A 24,092-nucleotide genomic window follows, 5' to 3' on the forward strand; every position below is an offset into this window, starting at 1 on the left:
GCTATAGGTGATGTTTCAGACCATAGTTCTGAGAGCTCTGCTGTGAGTGATGAGACCATACGTGAACAGCTCTGCTATAGGTGATGTTTCAGACCACGGCTCTGCTGTGAGTGATGAGACCACACGTGAACAGCTCTGCTATAGGTGATGTTTCAGACCAGGGCTCTGAGAGCTCTGCTGTGAGTGATGACAGACCATACGTGAACAGTTCTGCTATAGGTGATGTTTCAGACCATAGCCCTGAGAGCTCTGCTATGAGTGATGAGACCATACGTGAACAGCTCTGCTATAGGTGATGTTTCAGACCAGGGCTCTGAGAGCTCTGCTGTGAGTGATGAGACCATACGTGAACAGCTCTGCTATAGGTGATGTTTCAGACCACGGCTCTGAGAGCTCTGCTGTGAGTGATGAGACCATACGTGAACAGTTCTGCTATAGGTGATGTTTCAGACCAGGGCTCTGAGAGCTCTGCTGTGAGTGATGACAGACCACACGTGAACAGTTCTGCTATAGGTGATGTTTCAGACCATAGCCCTGAGAGCTCTGCTATGAGTGATGAGACCATACGTGAACAGCTCTGCTATAGGTGATGTTTCAGACCATAGCCCTGAGAGCTCTGCTGTGAGTGATGAGACCATACGTGAACAGCTCTGCTATAGGTGATGTTTCAGACCACGGCTCTGAGAGCTCTGCTGTGAGTGATGAGACCATACGTGAACAGTTCTGCTATAGGTGATGTTTCAGACCAGGGCTCTGAGAGCTCTGCTGTGAGTGATGACAGACCACACGTGAACAGTTCTGCTATAGGTGATGTTTCAGACCATAGTTCTGAGAGCTCTGCTGTGAGTGATGAGACCATACGTGAACAGCTCTGCTATAGGTGATGTTTCAGACCACGGCTCTGAGAGCTCTGCTGTGAGTGATGAGACCATACGTGAACAGTTCTGCTATAGGTGATGTTTCAGACCAGGGCTCTGAGAGCTCTGCTGTGAGTGATGACAGACCACACGTGAACAGCTCTGCTATAGGTGATGTTTCAGACCATAGTTCTGAGAGCTCTGCTGTGAGTGATGAGACCATACGTGAACAGCTCTGCTATAGGTGATGTTTCAGACCAGGGCTCTGAGAGCTCTGCTGTGAGTGATGAGACCATACGTGAACAGCTCTGCTATAGGTGATGTTTCAGACCACGGCTCTGCTGTGAGTGATGAGACCACACGTGAACAGCTCTGCTATAGGTGATGTTTCAGACCAGGGCTCTGAGAGCTCTGCTGTGAGTGATGAGACCATACGTGAACAGTTCTGCTATAGGTGATGTTTCAGACCAGGGCTCTGAGAGCTCTGCTGTGAGTGATGACAGACCACACGTGAACAGTTCTGCTATAGGTGATGTTTCAGACCATAGCCCTGAGAGCTCTGCTATGAGTGATGAGACCATACGTGAACAGCTCTGCTATAGGTGATGTTTCAGACCATAGCCCTGAGAGCTCTGCTGTGAGTGATGAGACCATACGTGAACAGTTCTGCTATAGGTGATGTTTCAGACCACGGCTCTGAGAGCTCTGCTGTGAGTGATGAGACCATACGTGAACAGTTCTGCTATAGGTGATGTTTCAGACCAGGGCTCTGAGAGCTCTGCTGTGAGTGATGACAGACCACACGTGAACAGTTCTGCTATAGGTGATATTTCAGACCAGAGCTCTGCTGTGAGTGATGAGACCACACGTGAACAGCTCTGCTATAGGTGATATTTCAGACCATAGCCCTGAGAGCTCTGCTGTGAGTGATGAGACCATACGTGAACAGCTCTGCTATAGGTGATGTTTCAGACCATAGCTCTGAGAGCTCGGCTGTGAGTGATGAGACCATACGTGAACAGCTCTGCTATAGGTGATGTTTCAGACCAGGGCTCTGAGAGCTCTGCTGTGAGTGATGAGACCATACGTGAACAGCTCTGCTATAGGTGATGTTTCAGACCACGGCTCTGAGAGCTCTGCTGTGAGTGATGAGACCATACGTGAACAGCTCTGCTATAGGTGATGTCTCAGACCAGGGCTCTGAGAGCTCTGCTGTGAGTGATGACAGACCACACGTGAACAGCTCTGCTATAGGTGATGTTTCAGACCACGGCTCTGAGAGCTCTGCTGTGAGTGATGAGACCATACGTGAACAGTTCTGCTATAGGTGATGTTTCAGACCATAGCTCTGAGAGCTCGGCTGTGAGTGATGAGACCACACGTGAACAGTTCTGCTATAGGTGATGTTTCAGACCATAGCTCTGAGAGCTCGGCTGTGAGTGATGACAGACCACACGTGAACAGTTCTGCTATAGGTGATGTTTCAGACCATAGTTCTGAGAGCTCTGCTGTGAGTGATGAGACCATACGTGAACAGCTCTGCTATAGGTGATGTTTCAGACCACGGCTCTGAGAGCTCTGCTGTGAGTGATGAGACCATACGTGAACAGCTCTGCTATAGGTGATGTTTCAGACCACGGCTCTGCTGTGAGTGATGAGACCACACGTGAACAGCTCTGCTATAGGTGATGTTTCAGACCAGGGCTCTGAGAGCTCTGCTGTGAGTGATGAGACCATACGCGAACAGCTCTGCTATAGGTGATGTTTCAGACCAGGGCTCTGAGAGCTCTGCTGTGAGTGATGACAGACCACACGTGAACAGTTCTGCTATAGGTGATGTTTCAGACCATAGTTCTGAGAGCTCTGCTGTGAGTGATGACAGACCACACGTGAACAGCTCTGCTATAGGTGATGTTTCAGACCAGGGCTCTGAGAGCTCTGCTGTGAGTGATGACAGACCACACGTGAACAGTTCTGCTATAGGTGATATTTCAGACCAGAGCTCTGCTGTGAGTGATGAGACCATACGTGAACAGCTCTGCTATAGGTGATGTCTCAGACCAGGGCTCTGAGAGCTCTGCTGTGAGTGATGACAGACCACACGTGAACAGCTCTGCTATAGGTGATGTTTCAGACCACGGCTCTGAGAGCTCTGCTGTGAGTGATGAGACCATACGTGAACAGTTCTGCTATAGGTGATGTTTCAGACCAGGGCTCTGAGAGCTCTGCTGTGAGTGATGACAGACCACACGTGAACAGTTCTGCTATAGGTGATGTTTCAGACCATAGTTCTGAGAGCTCTGCTGTGAGTGATGAGACCATACGTGAACAGCTCTGCTATAGGTGATGTTTCAGACCACGGCTCTGCTGTGAGTGATGAGACCACACGTGAACAGCTCTGCTATAGGTGATGTTTCAGACCAGGGCTCTGAGAGCTCTGCTGTGAGTGATGACAGACCATACGTGAACAGTTCTGCTATAGGTGATGTTTCAGACCAGGGCTCTGAGAGCTCTGCTGTGAGTGATGAGACCATACGTGAACAGCTCTGCTATAGGTGATGTTTCAGACCATAGCCCTGAGAGCTCTGCTGTGAGTGATGAGACCACACGCGAACAGCTCTGCTATAGGTGATGTTTCAGACCACGGCTCTGCTGTGAGTGATGAGACCATACGTGAACAGCTCTGCTATAGGTGATGTTTCAGACCAGGGCTCTGAGAGCTCTGCTGTGAGTGATGAGACCATACGTGAACACCTCTGCTATAGGTGATATTTCAGACCATAGCCCTGAGAGCTTTGCTGTGAGTGATGAGACCATACGTGAACAGCTCTGCTATAGGTGATGTTTCAGACCATAGCCCTGAGAGCTCTGCTGTGAGTGATGAGACCATACGTGAACAGCTCTGCTATAGGTGATGTTTCAGACCATAGTTCTGAGAGCTCTGCTGTGAGTGATGAGACCATACGTGAACAGCTCTGCTATAGGTGATGTTTCAGACCAGGGCTCTGAGAGCTCTGCTGTGAGTGATGAGACCATACGTGAACAGCTCTGCTATAGGTGATGTTTCAGACCACGGCTCTGAGAGCTCTGCTGTGAGTGATGAGACCATACGTGAACAGCTCTGCTATAGGTGATGTCTCAGACCACGGCTCTGAGAGCTCTGCTGTGAGTGATGAGACCATACGTGAACAGCTCTGCTATAGGTGATGTTTCAGACCACGGCTCTGCTGTGAGTGATGAGACCATACGTGAACAGCTCTGCTATAGGTGATGTTTCAGACCAGGGCTCTGAGAGCTCTGCTGTGAGTGATGAGACCATACGTGAACAGCTCTGCTATAGGTGATGTTTCAGACCACGGCTCTGAGAGCTCTGCTGTGAGTGATGAGACCATACGTGAACAGCTCTGCTATAGGTGATGTTTCAGACCAGGGCTCTGAGAGCTCTGCTGTGAGTGATGAGACCATACGTGAACAGCTCTGCTATAGGTGATATTTCAGACCAGGGCTCTGCTGCGAGTGATGACAGACCATACGTGGACAGTTCTGCTATAGGTGATGTTTCAGACCATAGCTCTGAGAGCTCTGCTGTGAGTGATGAGACCATACGCGAACAGCTCTGCTATAGGTGATGTTTCAGACCAGGGCTCTGAGAGCTCTGCTGTGAGTGATGACAGACCACACGTGAACAGTTCTGCTATAGGTGATGTTTCAGACCATAGCCCTGAGAGCTCTGCTGTGAGTGATGAGACCATACGTGGACAGTTCTGCTATAGGTGATGTTTCAGACCATAGCCCTGAGAGCTCTGCTGTGAGTGATGAGACCATACGTGGACAGTTCTGCTATAGGTGATGTTTCAGACCATAGCTCTGAGAGCTCGGCTGTGAGTGATGACAGACCACACGTGAACACCTCTGCTATAGGTGATATTTCAGACCAGAGCTCTGCTGTGAGTGATGAGACCATACGTGAACAGCTCTGCTATAGGTGATGTTTCAGACCATAGCTCTGAGAGCTCGGCTGTGAGTGATGACAGACCACACGTGAACACCTCTGCTATAGGTGATATTTCAGACCAGGGCTCTGCTGTGAGTGATGACAGACCATACGTGAACAGCTCTGCTATAGGTGATGTCACAGACCATAGCTCAACACTCTGCTGTACGAGATGCCAGGCTTGAAATGAAGAGCGCTGCCATAAGTATTGTCATAGGCACAAGTAGGAGTGCTTCTACATGTAGATGTCACAGACAGTAGCCGTGCCCACCCGAGCCCAATGAAACGGGCACAATTATAAATCAAATTATTTTAAAAACATCAAGTTTCATCATATAAAAATTTTTGGGGGTAATACACGTGACGATTTTTATTATAATTTGGATATTCAACAAGGTGGAGTTGGTCTAACACTCAAGAGTGCACAAATCGTCACGAGCTACATTAACAAGGGAATTAAAAGGCAGGCCAGAGTGTGTTGGGCCAAAATATTATTTTGACAAGTATAAAACAGTGCATTTCTATAACGCGCTCTCCCTTCCGGCAGCTTCAAATACTTGCTACTGGGACATTGTACAAGAAACCTTTGAATAAAAGTTGACCGGTTGCCAGAGATTCAGATATTTAGCTTCAAATGTCTTGCCTAACCTCGGTCATTACTCCATTCTCTGCGGCCATACGTCCACACGCGCTTGTGGAATATCCAGGAAGGAGTGAAGCCTGCCCAGTTTCCTTTTCTAAAGGACAGCATTAGGAGTTTATGGTCCATCGCTCACGAATCCCAGATCATGGTCCCACTAATTAAAACAGAATTCCGTGTTAGGACCCAGAGGCTCAGAGTATACTGTTTCTTTCTTTTGTTGACTACAGAGCAGCCTTCAACACTAACATCAAAGACTAGAAATCAGATCAGCCAATCTGAATAGGACACGAGTCACCCAATCATCATTCTAAAACACATGGCAAAAGCCAAAGTGAAATCCTAAACTAGACATGTCATTTTTCTTCACAGCCAGGTACTATCTTTTTTGTCCTCGTGTGTTTCTTTAGGGACTGTGTCATGGTCTTTTTAATTATTGCTAATGTTGGTTTCCATTTATCTCCCGAGGAAGGTCATAGATGGTATTGCATCATCCTCAGATCAGTCTACGCCTTCCCCTTGGCCCACTCTATGCAGGAATGATCCAATTTCCTGCTGTGCTGCAGGCAGCCCTAGTAGCAGCGTGCTCGATCTAAAACCGTGAGCGAGATCATCCCCCCACTAAGGACGGACCTTCGATTGCACTATGAGTTCCCACTTGCACAGGGCAGGTGCGTCCTCGCTCCAAAAGTGCCGTACAAGATTGGTGGGCTGCCCTGACAACTTCAAGTGCCGAATTTAAAAAATAAAAATAATTGACATATTGCAAGCCCACTCATGGCTGGCTATAATAAAATCCAAAAAGGGAAAGATTTTAAGAGGAACCATCAGCCTTCATGGTGATTTCTTATAGAGTGAAGATTTTAGCAGCAGATGTCCAATCTCGGGCATTCTGGACCAGGCTTCTGAATTGATCTGTTGAGCTTGGTAGGAGCGCACAAGTAAGTACAGTTCAACCTTGAATCGATGGACAAGTTGGTTTAAGCGAGGGGTATGAACACTGGGGGCAGAATAGTCCAGGGTGGAACTAGCTGATCAAGGCCTGGCATCTAGAGCTTTTTTTAAGGAGGCAATTTAATTTGGTGATGGTTACCTGGTTTGACAACATCCACTAATGTGCAGACATTTGGCACCAGGTTAACGTTCCCTCCGGTTGACAGGTTGGGTTACTTGTGGGATGTAACGAGGGTCACCTCTTTCTTTCCCAGTAAATGAGAACCTTTCTGGAAAACAAAGGTTTCTAAGCTGACAAAGTAGTTCTGCCACTTATTGTGCTAAGGAATGTGTGATCTTGGAGCCACTGACCCACTGGATCACATATTTACTCCAACCAGCCATGCCCGTGACTGCCCGGAGCTCTAAGAAGAATACCCGTTCAATATCTTATCTAACTATCATGAAAAAAACAAAGTGGCGTGTGGTCAAACGCCTCATGAACACAAGACCCAGTAAACTACTTGTCCTTAATGGAAGCTTCACTTTCCTTCACGAAAAAAAACAAGAAATAAATCCATTTCCCACCCAAAATTATACAATGCATCCCTGAGGCCCCAACACAATTGTGGTAGAGCCTGATGCTTTACTGGAGAACATATAATGTTGTCAGTAGCAATGATGTCACAAGGCTACGCGAGCCCAAGTACTCTGGGCCTCCTCGGCCATAAGGCATTTAACACCCAGACTCTGGACCAGTTAGAAATAAAGTAAAGTATGCTGAAGCTGCAAACATTTGAAGCTTTCATAATACCCACCTGGAGAGCGGCATGGATAGTCGCCCATGCTGGTGACAATGCAGGCCGCATGGGCAGAGTGGAGAGAAAGCATGCAGACGAAGACTGGATAGCAGCAGAAAATTGTATGTACTAATCAAAGAAAGCTAGATTACATATTACCAGCCATCCCTGGCAGAGATACAGGATTTATTAAGCAATTTCTGGACTTAACATCACCCACAAATGTTATCAAAGCAGAAGAACAAGAGGAGAGGGCAAGACCGACTCAGACCCAAGCAAATGAGACGACAAAAAGCCACTCAATGGTAAGCAACAGACAGGATCGAAGCCTAATGCACGTTTTTAGTAGAGTCCAAAGGAGGTATTGCACAGCTCGACAGCTAGAATCAGTCATAGGAATCACTTTAAATGACAGAGAAGAATCATTTACCTTCCAAGAGCTCTGTGCCCTTCTTGATGTCATCGTTGTATTTGCTTCGGATCAGACACCAGGCGTACTCGAACTGGGTGCTTTTGGTCACACATCCAGCAGACTTCTCCCCCTGGTACTTCTTTTCAAATCTCTACAAGAAGCAGCAAAGCAAATACTGATTATGGATTCTCCAAAGTGGGCTCCTACAGGCCATCCTGGCCACTACGAAGAACGAAGCTTCAGTCAAGGTGACAGCGGCAAGCAATATGAACGGTGCTCCCAGCTTTATCGTACACTTTAACATTTCGGATTTTATTTATATTTTTCTCATTTTATTGGCATTTAAGCATATTTATTTTTTGCTTCAGAATATATTAAGATGCAAATAGTCTACCTCTGCCCTCCTCACTATTCCCCGCTTTCGCAAATCCTGCACTGGTGGAACCAGATTCTCTGTCCTTGCCCCCCGGTTTTGGAATTCTCTCCCTCTTTCCATGCGCTCTATCCCTATTTTCTCACACTTCCGTAAAGCGCTCAAAACATTCTTGTTTGCCCAGGCCTACCCCTGTTAAATTCCTCGGCCCTGTCTGTTCTGTTCAGTAGAGCCCTCAGCGCCAGGAAGCCGTTTGGCCACCGTGCGCTCTATAAATACTTTATTTCATTTCATCTGCACATTTTACTAATAAATATGCACTCAAATCTGGTTACCCGGTGTGGTTTTATGCACACTAAATAGCCATAAATAAGCAATCCTCACTTGAAGACATTAGGTTTGTAGTCCTGCTGTGCGTGTCTACAAATACAAGTTATTACGACATCAAACATATCAAAAGGCACAAATTTAAAAAAAAAAAAGCGGAAAATTGCAGGGTCAGGATAGGAAGGTTAGTGGTCCCTTAGGTTGGTAAGGAAGAGAAGCGGGAGGGGTAGAAATGGGAGGGGGTGGAAGGGGATGCGGGTTGAGGGTGGACAAGGGAGGGGGGGAGCAAGGAGGAGTGAAGGCGATAAACAGGGAGGGGGAAGTGACGAGGAAAAAGGGCGAGTAAGGCTAAAAACAAGGGAAGGTGAATGCATCTAGGGTCGGACAGATGTAGCCAGTGGAAGAGAACAGATATGGATTAGGGTCCCCAGTATTTATTAAGGAGATGTAGTTTGAGTTCTTTTTTGAAGCAAGAGTAGGAAGGGTTGCAGCGGAGGTCAGTTGGAAGGGCATTCCAAATGCAAGGAGCGTTGCCAGAAAAGGATCTAGACTGGGTGGTTTTCTTTTTTTGAAGGGGGGGGGGATAAGAAGGAGGGTGTTAGTACTTCTCAAGGAGCGGGAGCAACCGGCTTTAGTGAGGTTGCTAGCGAGGTAGGTCGGTGTATTCTGATGGAGAATTGTGTGTGTAATGCAGGCCGTTTTGTAAATGGATCTACCTTCAATGGGGAGCCATTTAAGGGTTTTAAGGGCAGGGGATATGTGGTCTTATCGCTTGCAGTCTGAGGTAAGCCTAGCTGCAAGGTTAAGCACAGATTTAAGAGGTGCTAGGTGGATCTTGGGAATTCCGGTGAGAATGGCATTGCCATAGTCGATGCGAGAAAGTACTCTACATCTCTGCGCACCCACCATAGCCGTAGGAGTCCTCAAAACCCCTACAACACGACCTCCGCCAAAAACTCTCACTAATACGAACTAGACGCAGGATCCACAGACCCAAGAAACGGCTGACCTGCATGGATAGTCTCATCTCCACCTGCACTTCCATGTCCAACACTCCCACACATGACATAATTCCACGTAGAAGTGCTGGCATAAAGACCTGGTGGCACTCACAGCTTATTCCCATCGTCGCACATTTTGATCTCCACAACGCAGTGATCTCCTACGGAGACCTAAGCACATACTACTGCATCTGGACAGAACAAGTAGCATTATCTGCAAAGAGGCCTGCCGGGGATACTGTGGATCCTTAGTCCACAAGACCATCCATGCCCTGTCAACCCTGGTAATACTCGCTCTACTGGAGCTAGATTACATATTACCGGCCATCCCTGGCAGAGATACACGATTTATTAAGCAATTCCTGGATTTAACATCGCCCACAAATGTTATCAAGGCAGGAGTGTAAGAGGAGAAAGGCAACTATCGACTCAGAACCAAGCGAATGAGACGACAAAAAGGCACTCCATGGTAAGCAAAGGCCGGGATCGAAGCCCAATGCACATTTTTGGTAGAGTCCATAGGGGGTATTTCACAGCTCGACACCTAGAATCAGTCTGCCAGAACTAAAATGGCATCCTGCAGGATTCTGTATTGACTGGGCTCTGTTCAGTAGTGGAGACAAGATACAGAAACCGAACAGGAGTCTTTGCAATAGTCAAATCTAGAATGGAGCAGTGCAGATCCTGTGTGCAGCAGCCATCCTTTGTGATGAAGGGGAGAATAAAATGAATTATCTTCGTGAAAAAAGTGGAGGCAGAGAGAACAGATTCCACTGGATCTCCACTTGCCAGGAAACACCAATCTTGACTCCAACACTTTTTAGGTCTCCCGTGAGACAGGGCCGTTGCGAGACATTTTGATACATTAGAGTTGGCTGCAAGCCCACCCACTGTTTACCAATGTTAGGTTACAGTGTCATTTACTTGCTGATTATTGGATGGCCTGTGTGCTTTATTTCCCCGTCATGAGCTTGTCACTCCCCTGGAGCGCAGTGCATTACTGCAATTTCTGCATCATTGTGTATCTTTAAACAGCTTGTTAGGGTGTCATCAACTATTTCTAAGACATTTATTGTAAGTGGTCACGTTGCCTCCTCACTGAAAAGCTACTTTGGTATATTTAACATGGGAAAAAGTAATTAGACTCGCTAGAGTGTATTCACAAATTTCTAGGTTAAAGCCACACCCCCTCAGAATTCTTACTGCCATTTCAGGCACTTGTGTCTGGTTTGAGAGAGACCTTTAGTAGGACCTTCTCCGCTGGGATGGTAAAACTGTGGAATGATTTGCCGTTCTCTATCCGGTCTGCAACTTCAGAGATCTGCTTCAGGAAGCAACTAAAGACATGTTTTTGTACTCAAAAAATGTAAACCACTCCATTTTCCTTTACATCTAGCTGCTCACTTAGCGCAGGGACACCTCCGTGTGAGGTAGCTGTTCGCGCTTTAGAAATATCAGTATTATTATTTAGTAATGACTTGTAGAACTGCAGCTTCACAAAACGTCAATGCTTTTCCATCTGACTTGAGAGGGACGTCTAGTCGTACTTTAAAGAACGGCAGCTCTGTGAAAGAATTTGGAGATTTTTCATCTGACTCGAGAGGGACCTTTGGAAGCGGCAGGAGGGACTGAAGGATTGTGAATATATGCCACAATACCTCAAGGAACTGCAGCTCTGTGAAAGAATTTACAAGGAGATTTGACGTCTGATTTAAGAGGGACCTTGAGTAACAGCTCGAGGGACTGCAGGATTGTGAATACATGTTGATATCTACAGCAATGACGTAAGGAGCTGCAGGGCTGTGCAGTCGGCACGGGGTAGTGATGGTTAGGACCACACTGCCATAAGATGTATCTAGTTTTCCTTCCCAATGCTTCACCACCACCACCAATCAGGAGCCTAAAAATGAGCAGTGCACACTGCCAAGTAATGCGAGTACATGACACCCGCCAACATCTGTTTAATGCAGAACAGAATACTCAACGTTTCAAATTCCCGCTGTACTCATAGTTTCAAGTAGCCATGCTGGATTTTTTCAAATGACCATTAGGCATGGAGTTTACAGTGGTTGCCCACATAAGTTTAGCACTGCAACTTCCGCTTCAAACAATCAGTATGGAACTTGTGAGAATGTGGCAACAGTGCTGTGAGGCGAAAGAACTTTATACAAGAAAGTGGAGAAACCCAGTGGGAAAAGGCAAGAGAACAGACCATCTCACAAACACCAACTTGCAAGATAGCTCAGCAGCTTCAACTGCTACAGAGAAAACAGAAGGAGAAGACCAACACAGCCGTTCATTCTTTCAAGAAGTTAACACGAGAGACTAGAGCTGGGAATATTTCAACTATAAGAATGACACACTGAAACAGAAGGCAGCATATTTAGAGAGAACATGTGAGGGATTGGTGTTTTGCTCGAAAAATGGGTTAAAAAATGCACTCAATTCATCAATCTTCGGGGGGGGGGGGGTGGAAGGCTGAGTAGGCCTTGTTGGGATTCAAACTTGTAATATATCGATCACCACTTTATTCCGGCAGTGAACGTGCAGCACACAGATATTAATCAGGCAATCCTTCAGTCTCAGTAGTTTTTAAGTACACAGGCAGGCTGCAGGTCATCTTAAAGCGTCTTCAATAAACAGAGATTCTGGCATTGACTCAATATCCTGCGATTCTTGGAAAATAACATTATTCCTTTGCCTTATAAAAAAGCACAAAGACAGGTTCTATTTTCACCTGGTTTAATGAATAATTAGATAACTGCTAACCACCTTAAACTTAATCTGGACAAAAGAGAAATCCTCACTAGTCGAACCAGGAAGCCTACTTTCGGGAGGATCAAGGCCAGACATTCTCTCAATTGATACAGTGGGGAAAAGCAAGCCTAGAAATCTCTCAGACAGAGGACCCCAATAGATCCAGCAGTGAAATCTTCTATCAATATGTTCAGAATCCTACAGCTGGATCTTGCGGCACTGAGACTCCCCCACTAAGTTTAAGCGACAGACACACTTGTACTGTCTCACCTAGATTATACAAACAGACTTTACCTACGATCACGAAAACTTCTTCTGAACAAACTACAACAGGTCTAAATCTCTGCACTCAGAATGCTCCATCTCGAACCTGGGGTTATGTTATCCTAGTCCTTTTAACTCTTTGTTGTCTTTCAGTCACGATAAAGTGCTTTTAAGGAATTAAGCATGATGACCTGAGCACTGCCGGGACTTAGACAAGGGTCCCCCCAAAAGATGTCATGGTCACCGTACATCATGCTACAAAAAATCCCAACTGCAAGGTCATTCTTTATCGGTCCTACTCAGCAAACGTTGGCATCCACTCTCCCGCCACGTGGGAAATTTACAGAGTTGTTTTGGATTGTAGAAGGCCAATAACACAAGACTCTCCAAGCTTGAGAGCCAGAATGAGTCCTGGTCTCTCTATAAGGAAACGTCCTTTCAACGGGATTCACAGCACCCTTCGGCACAATCAGCCACTGCAAACAAACAACCATAGTCGGATATACAGCTTTTGGAGTAAACCCAAAAAAGGACCGAGTCATGTTCACGCTCTACACCAAGTGTTCTAAGTGAAAGACTGGGCAGGATATCCACCATGTGATGAGGATTGATCAGTCACGTATGATCACCATCCTTCCCACTGAAAACTTCGGTAGTCACACAATCACACTGTGTTAGGACATACCAACACAGAACATATACACCACTACTGGTAGTGTGGTTTAAGTAACACAAATGATCAATAACAAAATAAAAAGCTTCTGCCCTCTGAACTAGAGGAACCAGGTTCAGATTCTGGCATGGACTCAATATCCTGCGATTCTTGGAAAATCATTTACTCTTCCTTTGCCTTAAGAAAAAAGCAGAAAGTCTGGTTCTATAGTAAAGCTTGGCCATGCGCCTGGGCCAAAAAAACAGGACTGAGGTGGATTCAGATATATCAAAGGTCAATTGAGACGGTGTTGGACTACGAATGGTGAGCAGCAGGTCAGGAACAGAGATCTTCATACAGAACCAATAAACAGAAAAGAAGATATGGCATATAGATCGGATTCTTGAAGCCAAACAAAAGAGAAACTATCACACTCGAGACCCTAATAGGGTAACACCCTGAATGACTGTCCACCCAAACTATTTACGGTACTACCTTAAAACAAACCAAGGCGCAAAACAATTAAAAACCCACAAATCCAATAGGCAATTCTTCTAATGGCTGGGCTCATTAAGAAGTATTGCACGGGAATCAATGCAGAAGTAAAGCACCTTTCTTACCACATGCACAGTTCTCGTCAATGTCATTGCCAATGTTGCAGTGACATTATCAATGATGTTAGAAGATCTTGTGAGTGATGTAATATGTGGGTTAATTAACAGAACATAGACAGGGTGAGAGTTATAGTTGCCTTATTTGAGATAATTATAACAGGTGAATGTGTTTTTTTTTTAACATTATGTTGTTACTGAACATTTTGTCTAACTATAAACGTACTTTAACCTTTGTCTTTTCAGTGAAGTTCAAGTTTTTTTTAATGTGAAGTAATATTTTGTTACCATACATAAAGGCAACCCGTGCCTGGCCTTTGGTCGTGCATGCCGAGAAGTTGGCAGGAGGCCCTGTCCTGTGGCAAAACCCTCTGCAAGTTACCAACCTCACGCCGCCCCGGGGACCCCACCCCAAAGGGGCAAAACTGCAGAAAACTGGTTTCTTAACACCCACATAAAGAATATAGAGGAATGCATAGTTAGCATTTCAGATATAATCCTATCAGCGCATTCTGATAGCCTATTATTAGAGAGAAAGGGTTTTCTGAGCATTGCTAAGCTGTAAAGAAATACTATGGGGAAGGATGTGTAGGGTGTTGGATTTTGTCCATAGAACAGGGTGTCACATTGTGGGGCCCTTGTCTGCAGTGTGGAGGGCCTCAGTCTCACGGACAGAGCTGCGTGCGGTGGGTCTCAGTCTCGCGGAAATATGGTTATTGTGTGTCAATGAGTTGTGTTGATATGATGAAAGATGATGCACAGGGGGTGGCACTAGTGTCCCCAAAGTACAGTGAGGTGTGTTAATGCCACTAAATATATGTGCAACGTCCCTTTCGTACAGTACAATAGTTTGGTGATCTAATCATGCAGTCTGATGGGTTGGTGCTCCTAGAATGAAGTGCTGGTAGCGGGTTAGTGCATGAGGCTGTCTAGCAAGAGTCCTCAGAGTAAACTGAGGGGCATTACTGAATCCAGTGTATTCCAACGAGTACTGAATTAGTATCTGCGTGATTCAACAGTGTGATGTGTTAGAGTCACCAAGAGTTCACTGGTTAGTATTCCCTGTGAGACCTTAAAGCATGGTGTGCTGTTTCTCTACAGGCACACAAATGCATTTTCTCAAGTAAACCATGCATTAGTGCAATCAATATGTATTATTGTAGCTAGTTTGTGCATGCACCAAGCATGCATACATCTGAAGTTACTTACACAAGACCTGTTCTCAGGGAGTGATCAACGAAATCGTATAGAAATGGGTTGAGCACCACATTCTGTGCGCATTCTCAACTTGTGACCTGCATTGAGTTATAAACCCACTATAAAACATTAACGTTAAAGCTAGCGTTAACAAAGCTAAACAAAAGCAAATGGAACTGGATAAATATGCGCGACACCTCAAAATGTCCTAGTGGAACATGGCTGTATATTAGAGCAGGGTAAATAAATCATTACCGGAGGCGTATTGGTGCAAATTTGACTAAAGAACCTTGAAAAATGATTCACACATACAGTTGGTATTACAAATACTGTAGAAAACAGAGTTACTCTGAGATTAACACAATAACTGGGGTGAAAGCTTGCACATAGGTGAATCACTATTTATGTGTAACAGTTGGTTAACATGAAGGAAAAGTTGGTGCAATCGAATTACAACACAACTTGGGGGGAAAGGTGTGCCACAGTCACATCACACTCTAAATGTATCAAGAATGTGTGCGGTCGATTCAATTAAAATCTTACGACATTTGGTTCTTTTACATATATTGATGTTTTGGTTCTGTTGGAGGTTAGAAAGGGACTTCAACAGGTATGGGGAAAACCAATTAATCTTAGTTCGAGCAGTCGCCTCACCTGTAAATATACTTACTAAATGAACAATAATGGTTGGATCACATTTCTATCCTGAGCAATATAAGGAAACTTCTATCTTTGCTAATGCACCTAAAGCGAGGGGTGGGTAATTTAGGCACATCTTTAAAACAGGGGACTTTTATGCTATTTTTAAAGAGCTTGCACTAGGATTACTCTAGCTAACGGTTAAACACTGGATCTGTTTATTGACACAACTCTGTGAAATATGAAATTCAGCACATTTCAAAAGCGTTTACCCCCGAGCAGTATTTCTATGGTATATGACGGTACACAACACAGATTTAGAGCTATGCACTAGATCAGAGTGAAGATTAAGATACACTGCTGAGGCTCATACTGTCCTCTTCCTCCATGTTTTACAATTTGAAATCGAAAAGGCTTGTATACCTCAATAATGGAAGTCCTTGCCCCAGTTCTAAAGTGTCTCCGCTCGCAGACTGGCACCTGCTCCAAGACAACAGTTGACAAGCAGCATGAGGGCAAGTTTTTGCCTTTTTCCCCCAGGGGTTCTTTATATGTTGTGGCTTGGCAGCCCTTCTTTGTAAATGAAAACTCTGCAGTGTGAGCTGTTGGGTTCAGTCAGAACCAGCCGAGGAGCTGCAGGGTGCACTGGAAGTCTCTTACAATTTGTGGATAATGATGTGGGGCTCTGTACTACACTCTACAGCACCAAGTGGCTGACTGAGGGCTCTATGGGTAGAAGAGGAAACTTGGGAGTCTATTACAAGCTGTGGCTAACAAGAGGAGATGTGGGACACAGCATTTTAACTGATTAATATCCACCACTCAAATTCCTTTCATATTTCACTACGCTAATTCATCACTAAACCTTTATGGGTTCCGGAGTAGCGTGCTACTCGTCGAGAAAGCACTTCGTCACCTCGTCAGGGGTAGCAAGCGCCATATAAATGCTACAATACAATTTCACTACACCAAGAAGCCGGTCTGGGAGTCTGTTACAAGCTACGGATATTAGTACGAGAACATGTGGGATTCAACACTTGCACACAGAAAACCAGATCCATGGGTCGAGCCTTCTCCAACATCACTCCTAAAGCATGTCACGGCCTGGCCCTGCACATCAGAGCCTCCTCCTCATTTCAATTCAATAAGAAGCTGAAGACCTGACTTACCTAGTAGCTGCACTAGGCCCTATGTTTGGCTAGATCAGGTTTCACAAATAAGTAGCTCGTGGGCTACAGGCGGCTCTCCAGCTGCCTGAGAGCAGCTCTCCTGTGTGCAGCCCAGCCTAGTAATCTAGACGCTTTTTCTTGGTTGAATGAATAAATGTGTACAAAAATTGAAAAATGGGTATTCAAGATGAAAATGGGCGCTTTTTTTAAAACTGCTAATTCCCATACTATATTAATAACTGGCACTTCAATCATAAACTACACAGTATTGGGAGATGTACGAGTAACATGACATTGGTGCCAAGGGCATTGCAGATGTGGCCGCTATGTATCACCCTTGTAGAGGCACTCAAAGTGTAGAAAGCCTCATTCAGACGGTGGCTGGCATCCCTGACCTGGGTGATCAGGGCTGGTGATCTGGCATAGGGTGGGTGGGCTCTCAAATGATCTTTTCTTATGTCCATGGCTCTAATATTCTTCCAGCTCGGGTGATGGTCGTGGAGCATGAGTGTCTCCTATCCCTGTACAGGCTGCAGCCCCCTGGGCTGGACTCACCCTGCTCAGCCCTAGGGCGCCCTCCCTGGGGACAGAGGGCTCTACAAATAAACCTGCATGACACTGCACAGCGCCCAGAAGCCGAGGGAGCGCTCGAGTCCCAGCCGGGCACTGCTGATGCCAAGGGCCACAGCCTGTGCCTGGCGCCAGGCAGGGGCCCTCCCGCAGTCCGAGCCCCCAGCCCGCTCACCAGCAGGTCCTCCACCGCCACCACCTCGCTCAGCACCGCCTCCATCTTCCTCCAGCAGCGATGGATGGAGAAGCCTCCAACCAACAACACCGGAAGAGTGAAGCGACACACCGGAAGATGCGTAGATGGAAGCGGAAGTGAAGATGTAAGAGCTGGCTACGTTTCACAAGAAGTGTCTGATGCGCATGCGCGAAACATGCCATCCCAAAGCAAAATGACGGAGAACGTCAAAGCACGCCAAGAATCCCCGGTCCAGGATGGCCGCCATGTCGATTCGCTATGGCGACTTCATCCCAATCCAAGATGGTGACATGACGTGGCCGAATGCAGCCGCGATCCCAGCCCAAGATGGCGATGCACTTACGGGTATTTTTCCCATTCAATGTCTGTAAATGACGACTTCCTCTGATCTCATTGGCTGTCCTCGGTCACGCGCTGCGTGTCAGAATCCTGTGTTCCCATTGGCTGTCTGGAGCCCCCGCCCCGCCCCCTGTGAGAGCAGTGCAGTGACAGCAGCAGCAAGGGCACTGGAGCCTGCACTGCCATGGCTGCCAGTGAGGGGCCCGGGCTGGCATCGGAGGGGGCCCTGCCCCGCCGGGGGTGACCTGCTCACACCGTGCACCAGCAGCCTGTGCTCCCCTCCTGCATCACTGCAGGGCCAGCCTGCACCCTGCACCTGCACAGGTGAGTCTGAGCCCAGGGGAGGGGGGGAGGGGGGGAGGCTCTGGTGGGATGGGGGCTGGGACTCCCCCCCCCCCCCCCCTCGCCCCACCCCCCACCATCCCTAGCCTGCACCCCTGCACCTGCACAGGTGAGTCTGAGTCCAGAGGGGGCAGGCTCTGGTGGGATGGAGGGGGGAGGGGGGAGGGGGGAGGGGGGCTTGGAAGACAAGGGACTTCGAATCCTCTCCAGCCATGTATATGCCATAGATCACTTCCATGTGTGTTCATTGCACAGTCCCAGCTGTGATGCAACCTCCCCTGCATCTGGTTTATAATACAACCACCCACCTGTGTCTGTTGAGCATCATCACTGCACCTGGGATCATAGCCCACCCCTCCTGCACCTGAGCTGTTCACATGTCTACCAAAGGGGATGATGGACGGAGTGTTGAACAATGCAAGCACTCACCCCCAATCGACTGATCTGCTTCTAATCCATTATCATTCTTTAGCTCACTCTGTCACCCCAGTTCAGACATGGCCATATGCAAATCAGTCTGACCCTGTGCCTCATGGGAACAGTCCAGCCTGACCTGCCAAGCCATGTCTTAGCTGGACCGGAAACAAGCATCCTGGGACCGATGTCTGGCTCATCAGCCGTCCTCAGCCAGGCTAGCTTGAATCCAGTGGCAAAGTGAGCAAGGGACTCACGTCTGAGCATACCCTGCCAACTTAGGGCGAACAAAGCAAAACCAAAGGGGATGATGGACGGAGTGTTGAACATTGCAAACACTCACCCCAAGTCAACTGATCTGGGTTTAATCCATCATCATTCTTTAGCTCACTCTGCCACCCCAGTTCAGACATGGCCATATGCAAATCAGTCTGACCCTGTGCCTCATGAGAACAGTGAAGCCCGAACTGCCAAGCCATGTCTTCCCTAGTCCGGAAACAAGCATCCTGGGACCGGTTTCGGGTTCATAACCCTCATCAGCCAGGCTAGCTTGAATCCAGTGGCAGAGTGAGCAAGGGACCCACGTCTGGGCATACCCTGCCAACTCAGGGCGAACAAAGCAATACCAAAGGGGATGATGGACGGAGTGTTGAACAATGCAAGCACCAGTGCTTATTGCATGTTTCCTGTTCCGGAGTCTATGGAAAATCCTCCCTATATCGTTGTTTATTTTATATCTCCTGCACATCTCACATCGACCTGTGTCCAGTGAACATGTCTCCTGCACATGTGTTTGTTGCCCATCTGTTATACAGCTGTGTTATTGCACCCCTCTCTTGCACCAGAGTTTATTGGGCATTTCTACTGCACCCGTATTTATTGTACATCTTACAAATTCTCGTGTTTATTGCACATCTTTCAAGTACTCGTGTTTATTGCACTGCTTTCCTGCATCTGTGTTTATTGCACATCTTTCAAGTCCTCATGTTTAGTGCACCGCTTTCCTGCACCCGTGTTTATTGCACATCTTTCAAGTGCTGGTGTTTATTGCACCACTTTCCTGCATCCATGTTTATTGCACATCTTTCAAGGACTCTAGTTTGTTGCGCATCTTTTCTGCACCCGTGTTTATTGCACATCTTTCAAGTACTCATGTTTATTGTGCATCTTTCTTGCACCCATGTTTATTGCGCATCTTTCAAGCACCCGGGTTTATTGCGCATCTTTCCTGCTCCCGTGTTTGTTGCACATCTTTCAAGTACTCATGTTTATTGTGCATCTTTCCTGCACACATGTTTATTGCACATCTTTCTTGCATCTGTGGGTCATTACACATCTCCCCACCTGTATTTACTTTACATTTCTTCTGCCTTTGTGTTTATTGCACATCTTTCATGTACTCATGTTTGTTGCGCATCTTTCCGGCACCTGTTTTTATTGTACATCTTTCAAGTACTCATTCAATCAATCAATCAATCACAGACATTTATATAGCGCACTACTTACCCGGAGGGTCTCAAGGCGCTTGGGGGGTGGGGGGGAGTGCTGCTACTGCTCGAATAGCCAGGTCTTGAGCTTCTTCCTGAAGGAGAGGTGGTCTTGGGTCAGGCGCAGGTCAGGAGGGAGGGAGTTCCAGGTCTTGGCGGCCAGGTAGGAGAAGGACCTTCCTCCTGTTGTTGTTCTTCGGATGCAGGGGACGGCGGCGAGGGCGTGGCTGGCTGATCGGAGATGACGTTTGGGAGCGTAGAAGTTGATGCGGTTGTTGAGGTAGCCCGGGCCTTGGTCGTGTAGGGCTTTGTGTGCGTGGGTGAGGAGACGGAAGGTGATTCTTTTGTTGACGGGGAGCCAATGCAGGTCTCTCAGATGTCCGGAGATGTGGCTGTGTCGTGGGACGTCGAGGATGAGTCTGGCTGAGGCGTTCTGGATCCGCTGGAGTCTCTTCTGGAGCTTGGCGGTGGTTCCGGCGTAGAAGGCGTTGCCGTAGTCCAGTCGGCTGGTGAAGAGGGCCTGGGTGACTGTTTTCCTGGTCTCGGTGGGGATCCTCCGGAAGATCTTCCGTAGCATGCGCAGCATGTTGAAGCACGACGAGGATACGGCGTTGACTTGTCTGGTCATGGTGAGGGAGGAGTCCAGCATGAAGCCCAGGTTGCGTGCGTGGTCTGTCGGTTTGGGTGCGGTGCCCAGGGCGGGGGGCCACCAGGAGTCGTCCCAGGCGGAGGGCGAGGAACCCAGGATGAGGACTTCCGTCTTGTCTGAGTTCAGTTTCAGGCGGCTGGTCGTCATCCAGTCGGCTACGTCTTTCATCCCTTCGTGAAGGTTGGCTCTGGCGGCGGCGGGTCGTTGGTCAGGGAGAGGATCAGCTGGGTGTCGTCAGCGTAGGAGATGATGTTGAGGTTGTGTTGGCGTGCGATGGCTGCGAGGGGGCTCATGTAGACGTAGACTCGTGTGTTGCTCTCCTTTCCTGCAGATGTGGTTCGTTACACATCTCCCACGTGTATTTCAGTTTCAGTTTATTCAGTTTATTTTATTTTTATGATTTTGGAACTCAAAAGAGATCCACATAAAAAGAAGAGAAAAAAAAGGTAAAACATACATTCTCAAACAGTAAAATATGATTTACAAATGCACTAAATATTTTATAAAATATCAGATAGAATCAATATTCATAATCATGACATCCATATAAAGTTTTAATACATATCTAAAAAACGCTTAAAAAGTTAAAAATCCTATGACAAAACATTTCATTTGGTGGATTATAGATAGCGTCTATTAATGCAGAGGCAGAAAGAATGGATATTCGTAGACAGATTGGCCGCATCCATCTACGTCTATATAATAGTAAAGCGGGACAGATAAAGAGCACATGGGTAACATCCTGGATGGAATTATTACACAAATTACAGACTGGCGAGGAACAGTACCATTTAGATAATACAATATTTAGTGGAAGAAGAGAACCCTGCCTCAATAATAGCCAAAAACGGCGCACTCCATGGGGAAGGTTCCAAGTGATATAAGATTGTACTTTATTTATCAAACAAGAGTCAATAGCTGGATAAATGCCTCTCTTTAGAGTACGGGCGTCCCTGTCCATAGTGAAACTTAATTTCCAGGTGGCCTGTTTCAATATGGCCTTTAATTGATATGGTGACAAAGTAAAAAGTACAGATTCGTCCAATTGAAGCAAGTCAACCGCAATTCAATTTTTTTTACAATTAATGATTGCTCATTTAAGGTTCCTAGTAATTCTTTCCGAATAAAAGATCTTAATGTACCAGGATCACCCTTTAAAAGGCTTGTAACCCATCGCACTATCCCTGCAAGACCCTGTACCCAACTACTTCGCAATCCAAATTCCAACCTGAGTGCGGCTACAGGACAAGCAGAGTTAACTGAGGCTAGGTTCCGTAAAATGTTACCTTCTGTTATATTTAAACAGCCCCATTTTCCTGAGTCAAGTAATCCAATACCATACAACAGGGAAGCGGGAATTTTAGCACGAAATACCTCTAATAGGAGTGCAAAGTGTCTTCTTCCTGTGGATCTATAGAGGGAAGCTAGACTTTTCCCCTGTGTGATTACTTTACGGATATTATTTTCTATATGAGCTTTATCACTTAAATTTCCGCACACCGTTTTTCCCAGGAAGACATATGATTTTACCAATTCCAGTTTTTGTCCACCTACAGACCAAGCAAAATTCCCATACTTCAACTTTTTCCTTCCATGCATACACACTACTTTACTTTTAGATACATTTATCTTTAGGTAATGGGCCTCTGCATATTCATTTAATACCTGCAGACGACTATTTAATCCCCTCGGTGTTAGATCCAATATTAATATGTCGTCAGCATAAAGTAAACAGACAATCGATTTTCCCGCCAGTAGTGGGACGATACCTTCACTTAGAGACAGGGAATAAGGGAGGTCAGATATATATAGGGAGAATAATAGAGGGGCCAATACACATCCTTGTTTTAAGCTGTTTATTGTAGGGATAGCTTTGGAGAGACCTCTTTCCCCTCCCATCAAGACTCTACACCAAGTTTAAGTATGGAGAGCACGGACTAACTCCAGGAGGATGGCCGGCATGCCAAGGTCCGACAGTTTTCTCCACAGCAAGAGACGATCTACTTTATCAAATGCTGTGGAGAAGTCTATAAACGCTGTGTACACTTTTCCTCCTCTGACTTTAACATATTTTTCATTTATTACCTGTAATGCCGTTAAATTATCCATAGTTCCATGTTTTGACCTAAATCCGGTTTGTTCAAAGGGTAAGATTTTACCCGTGTCCACCCAGTCATTAATTTGCATCAAGAGGCATTTGGCAAACACTTTACCCACAGCATCTAAAAGTGCAATTTGTCGATAGTTATGTGGAACATCTCGGTCTCCCTTCTTGAAAAGGGGGACTAATATACTCCCCATCCAAGACGGGAGAACCGTTTTCTTCATATAGCAGTAACTAAACACAGGGTAAAGGATTTTACTCCACATTGTACTATTTTGTTTCAAAACTGTCATTGGGAGCTCATCCGGGCCCATCGCCCCGGAGGATCGCATCCCCTTGATGGCCAATTCAATATCTTTTTCGGATGGCGATCCATACGATGAGAGGTCTTCATTTGCTCCACTACAACCAATTACAGTTCCATTACTTGCATATAGGTTCTGAATATAGGCAACCCATTTATGCTCCTCAATAGCAACTGGAAGTGGTCTTGATCTAACTTCACATCCCTCCCCGATGAGAGACCAAAACGTTCTTACTTGACCTTTCAACACTGCTTCTCTCAGTTTGATCCAAATGCTATCTTCCCTCTCTTTTCTCATCTTAACCTTCACCCTAGTCCTCCTCCTCTTCAATAGTGAGATTCTATGATATCTGTCAGAGGAGTAGGTCAAGTACTGTTCTCTAATTTATTTATTTCAATATTTAACAGACGTAGAGATCTGGGAATTACTTTAGTGTTACTTTTTTGGTTCGACTTCTTTGCAATAGCAATCACCGTATTCATAAAGTCATCAAAACATTCGATTTCTGACCCATTCCAGTTAAACAAATTCTCCACAGCGGCCTCTAAAATACTTTTCCAAACCCCTGATTGCCCTTGTATCCCAATAGGATCTCCCTGATTTCTTACCAAAACCAACAAATTCACTGTTTAGTGACCATGGATCGCTCAGTATGGGATTTAAGTTTACAGTGGGAGTTAGTACATTATGCTCACTGTGGAGAGTATCGGAGACCTTAAGATCTTTCAAAAGGAAGAAGGAGGTACTTCCCACTATCACATAGTCTAAAATAGAGTCACTGCTGTTCGATTTACAGGTAAAGTTCGCCGGTGTATCTGAGGGCAGTCTTCCATTTGCTATAATGCCATCAACTTTTAGTAATTCATTAAGGAGCAATTTCCCTCTCTTATTCGTCCTAATATTTTGTGGAAAGAGAGCTTGTGGAATCTGCAAGGATTCTTCCTTTTCCTTATTTCTGAATATGTCCAGATTAAGATTGGAGATTTTACAGTTAAGATCCCCTAACAAAACTATATGTGGGGAAGGTTCTACTTCATTGGCTTTCTTAATGTATAAAAAG

The 24,092-nt window shown here is 46.1% G+C and overlaps 2 protein-coding genes across 2 annotated transcripts in view; one reads left to right on the forward strand and one right to left on the reverse strand.

Annotated features, from left to right (window-relative positions):
* The window catches only part of FIS1 (fission, mitochondrial 1), a 52,182-nt gene extending 34,633 nt beyond the window's left edge, over positions 1–17,549 (reverse strand). The window contains exons 1-2 of the mRNA XM_078670431.1: positions 17,372–17,549; positions 7,655–7,787 (exon numbers count right to left, since the gene is read on the reverse strand). Coding sequence (XP_078526557.1) covers positions 7,655–7,787; positions 17,372–17,416 — 178 coding nt within the window. The 5' untranslated portion in view covers positions 17,417–17,549. The remainder of the gene's footprint in view (positions 1–7,654; positions 7,788–17,371) is intronic.
* A 304-nt stretch (positions 17,550–17,853) lies between these two features.
* The window catches only part of RCAN3 (RCAN family member 3), an 88,951-nt gene continuing 82,712 nt past the window's right edge, over positions 17,854–24,092 (forward strand). The window contains exon 1 of the mRNA XM_078671476.1: positions 17,854–18,055. The gene's annotated coding sequence lies outside the window, so the exon portion shown is untranslated. The remainder of the gene's footprint in view (positions 18,056–24,092) is intronic.

This window comes from Lissotriton helveticus, chromosome 12, assembly GCF_964261635.1.
Source record: "Lissotriton helveticus chromosome 12, aLisHel1.1, whole genome shotgun sequence".
NCBI lineage: Eukaryota > Metazoa > Chordata > Amphibia > Caudata > Salamandridae > Lissotriton > Lissotriton helveticus.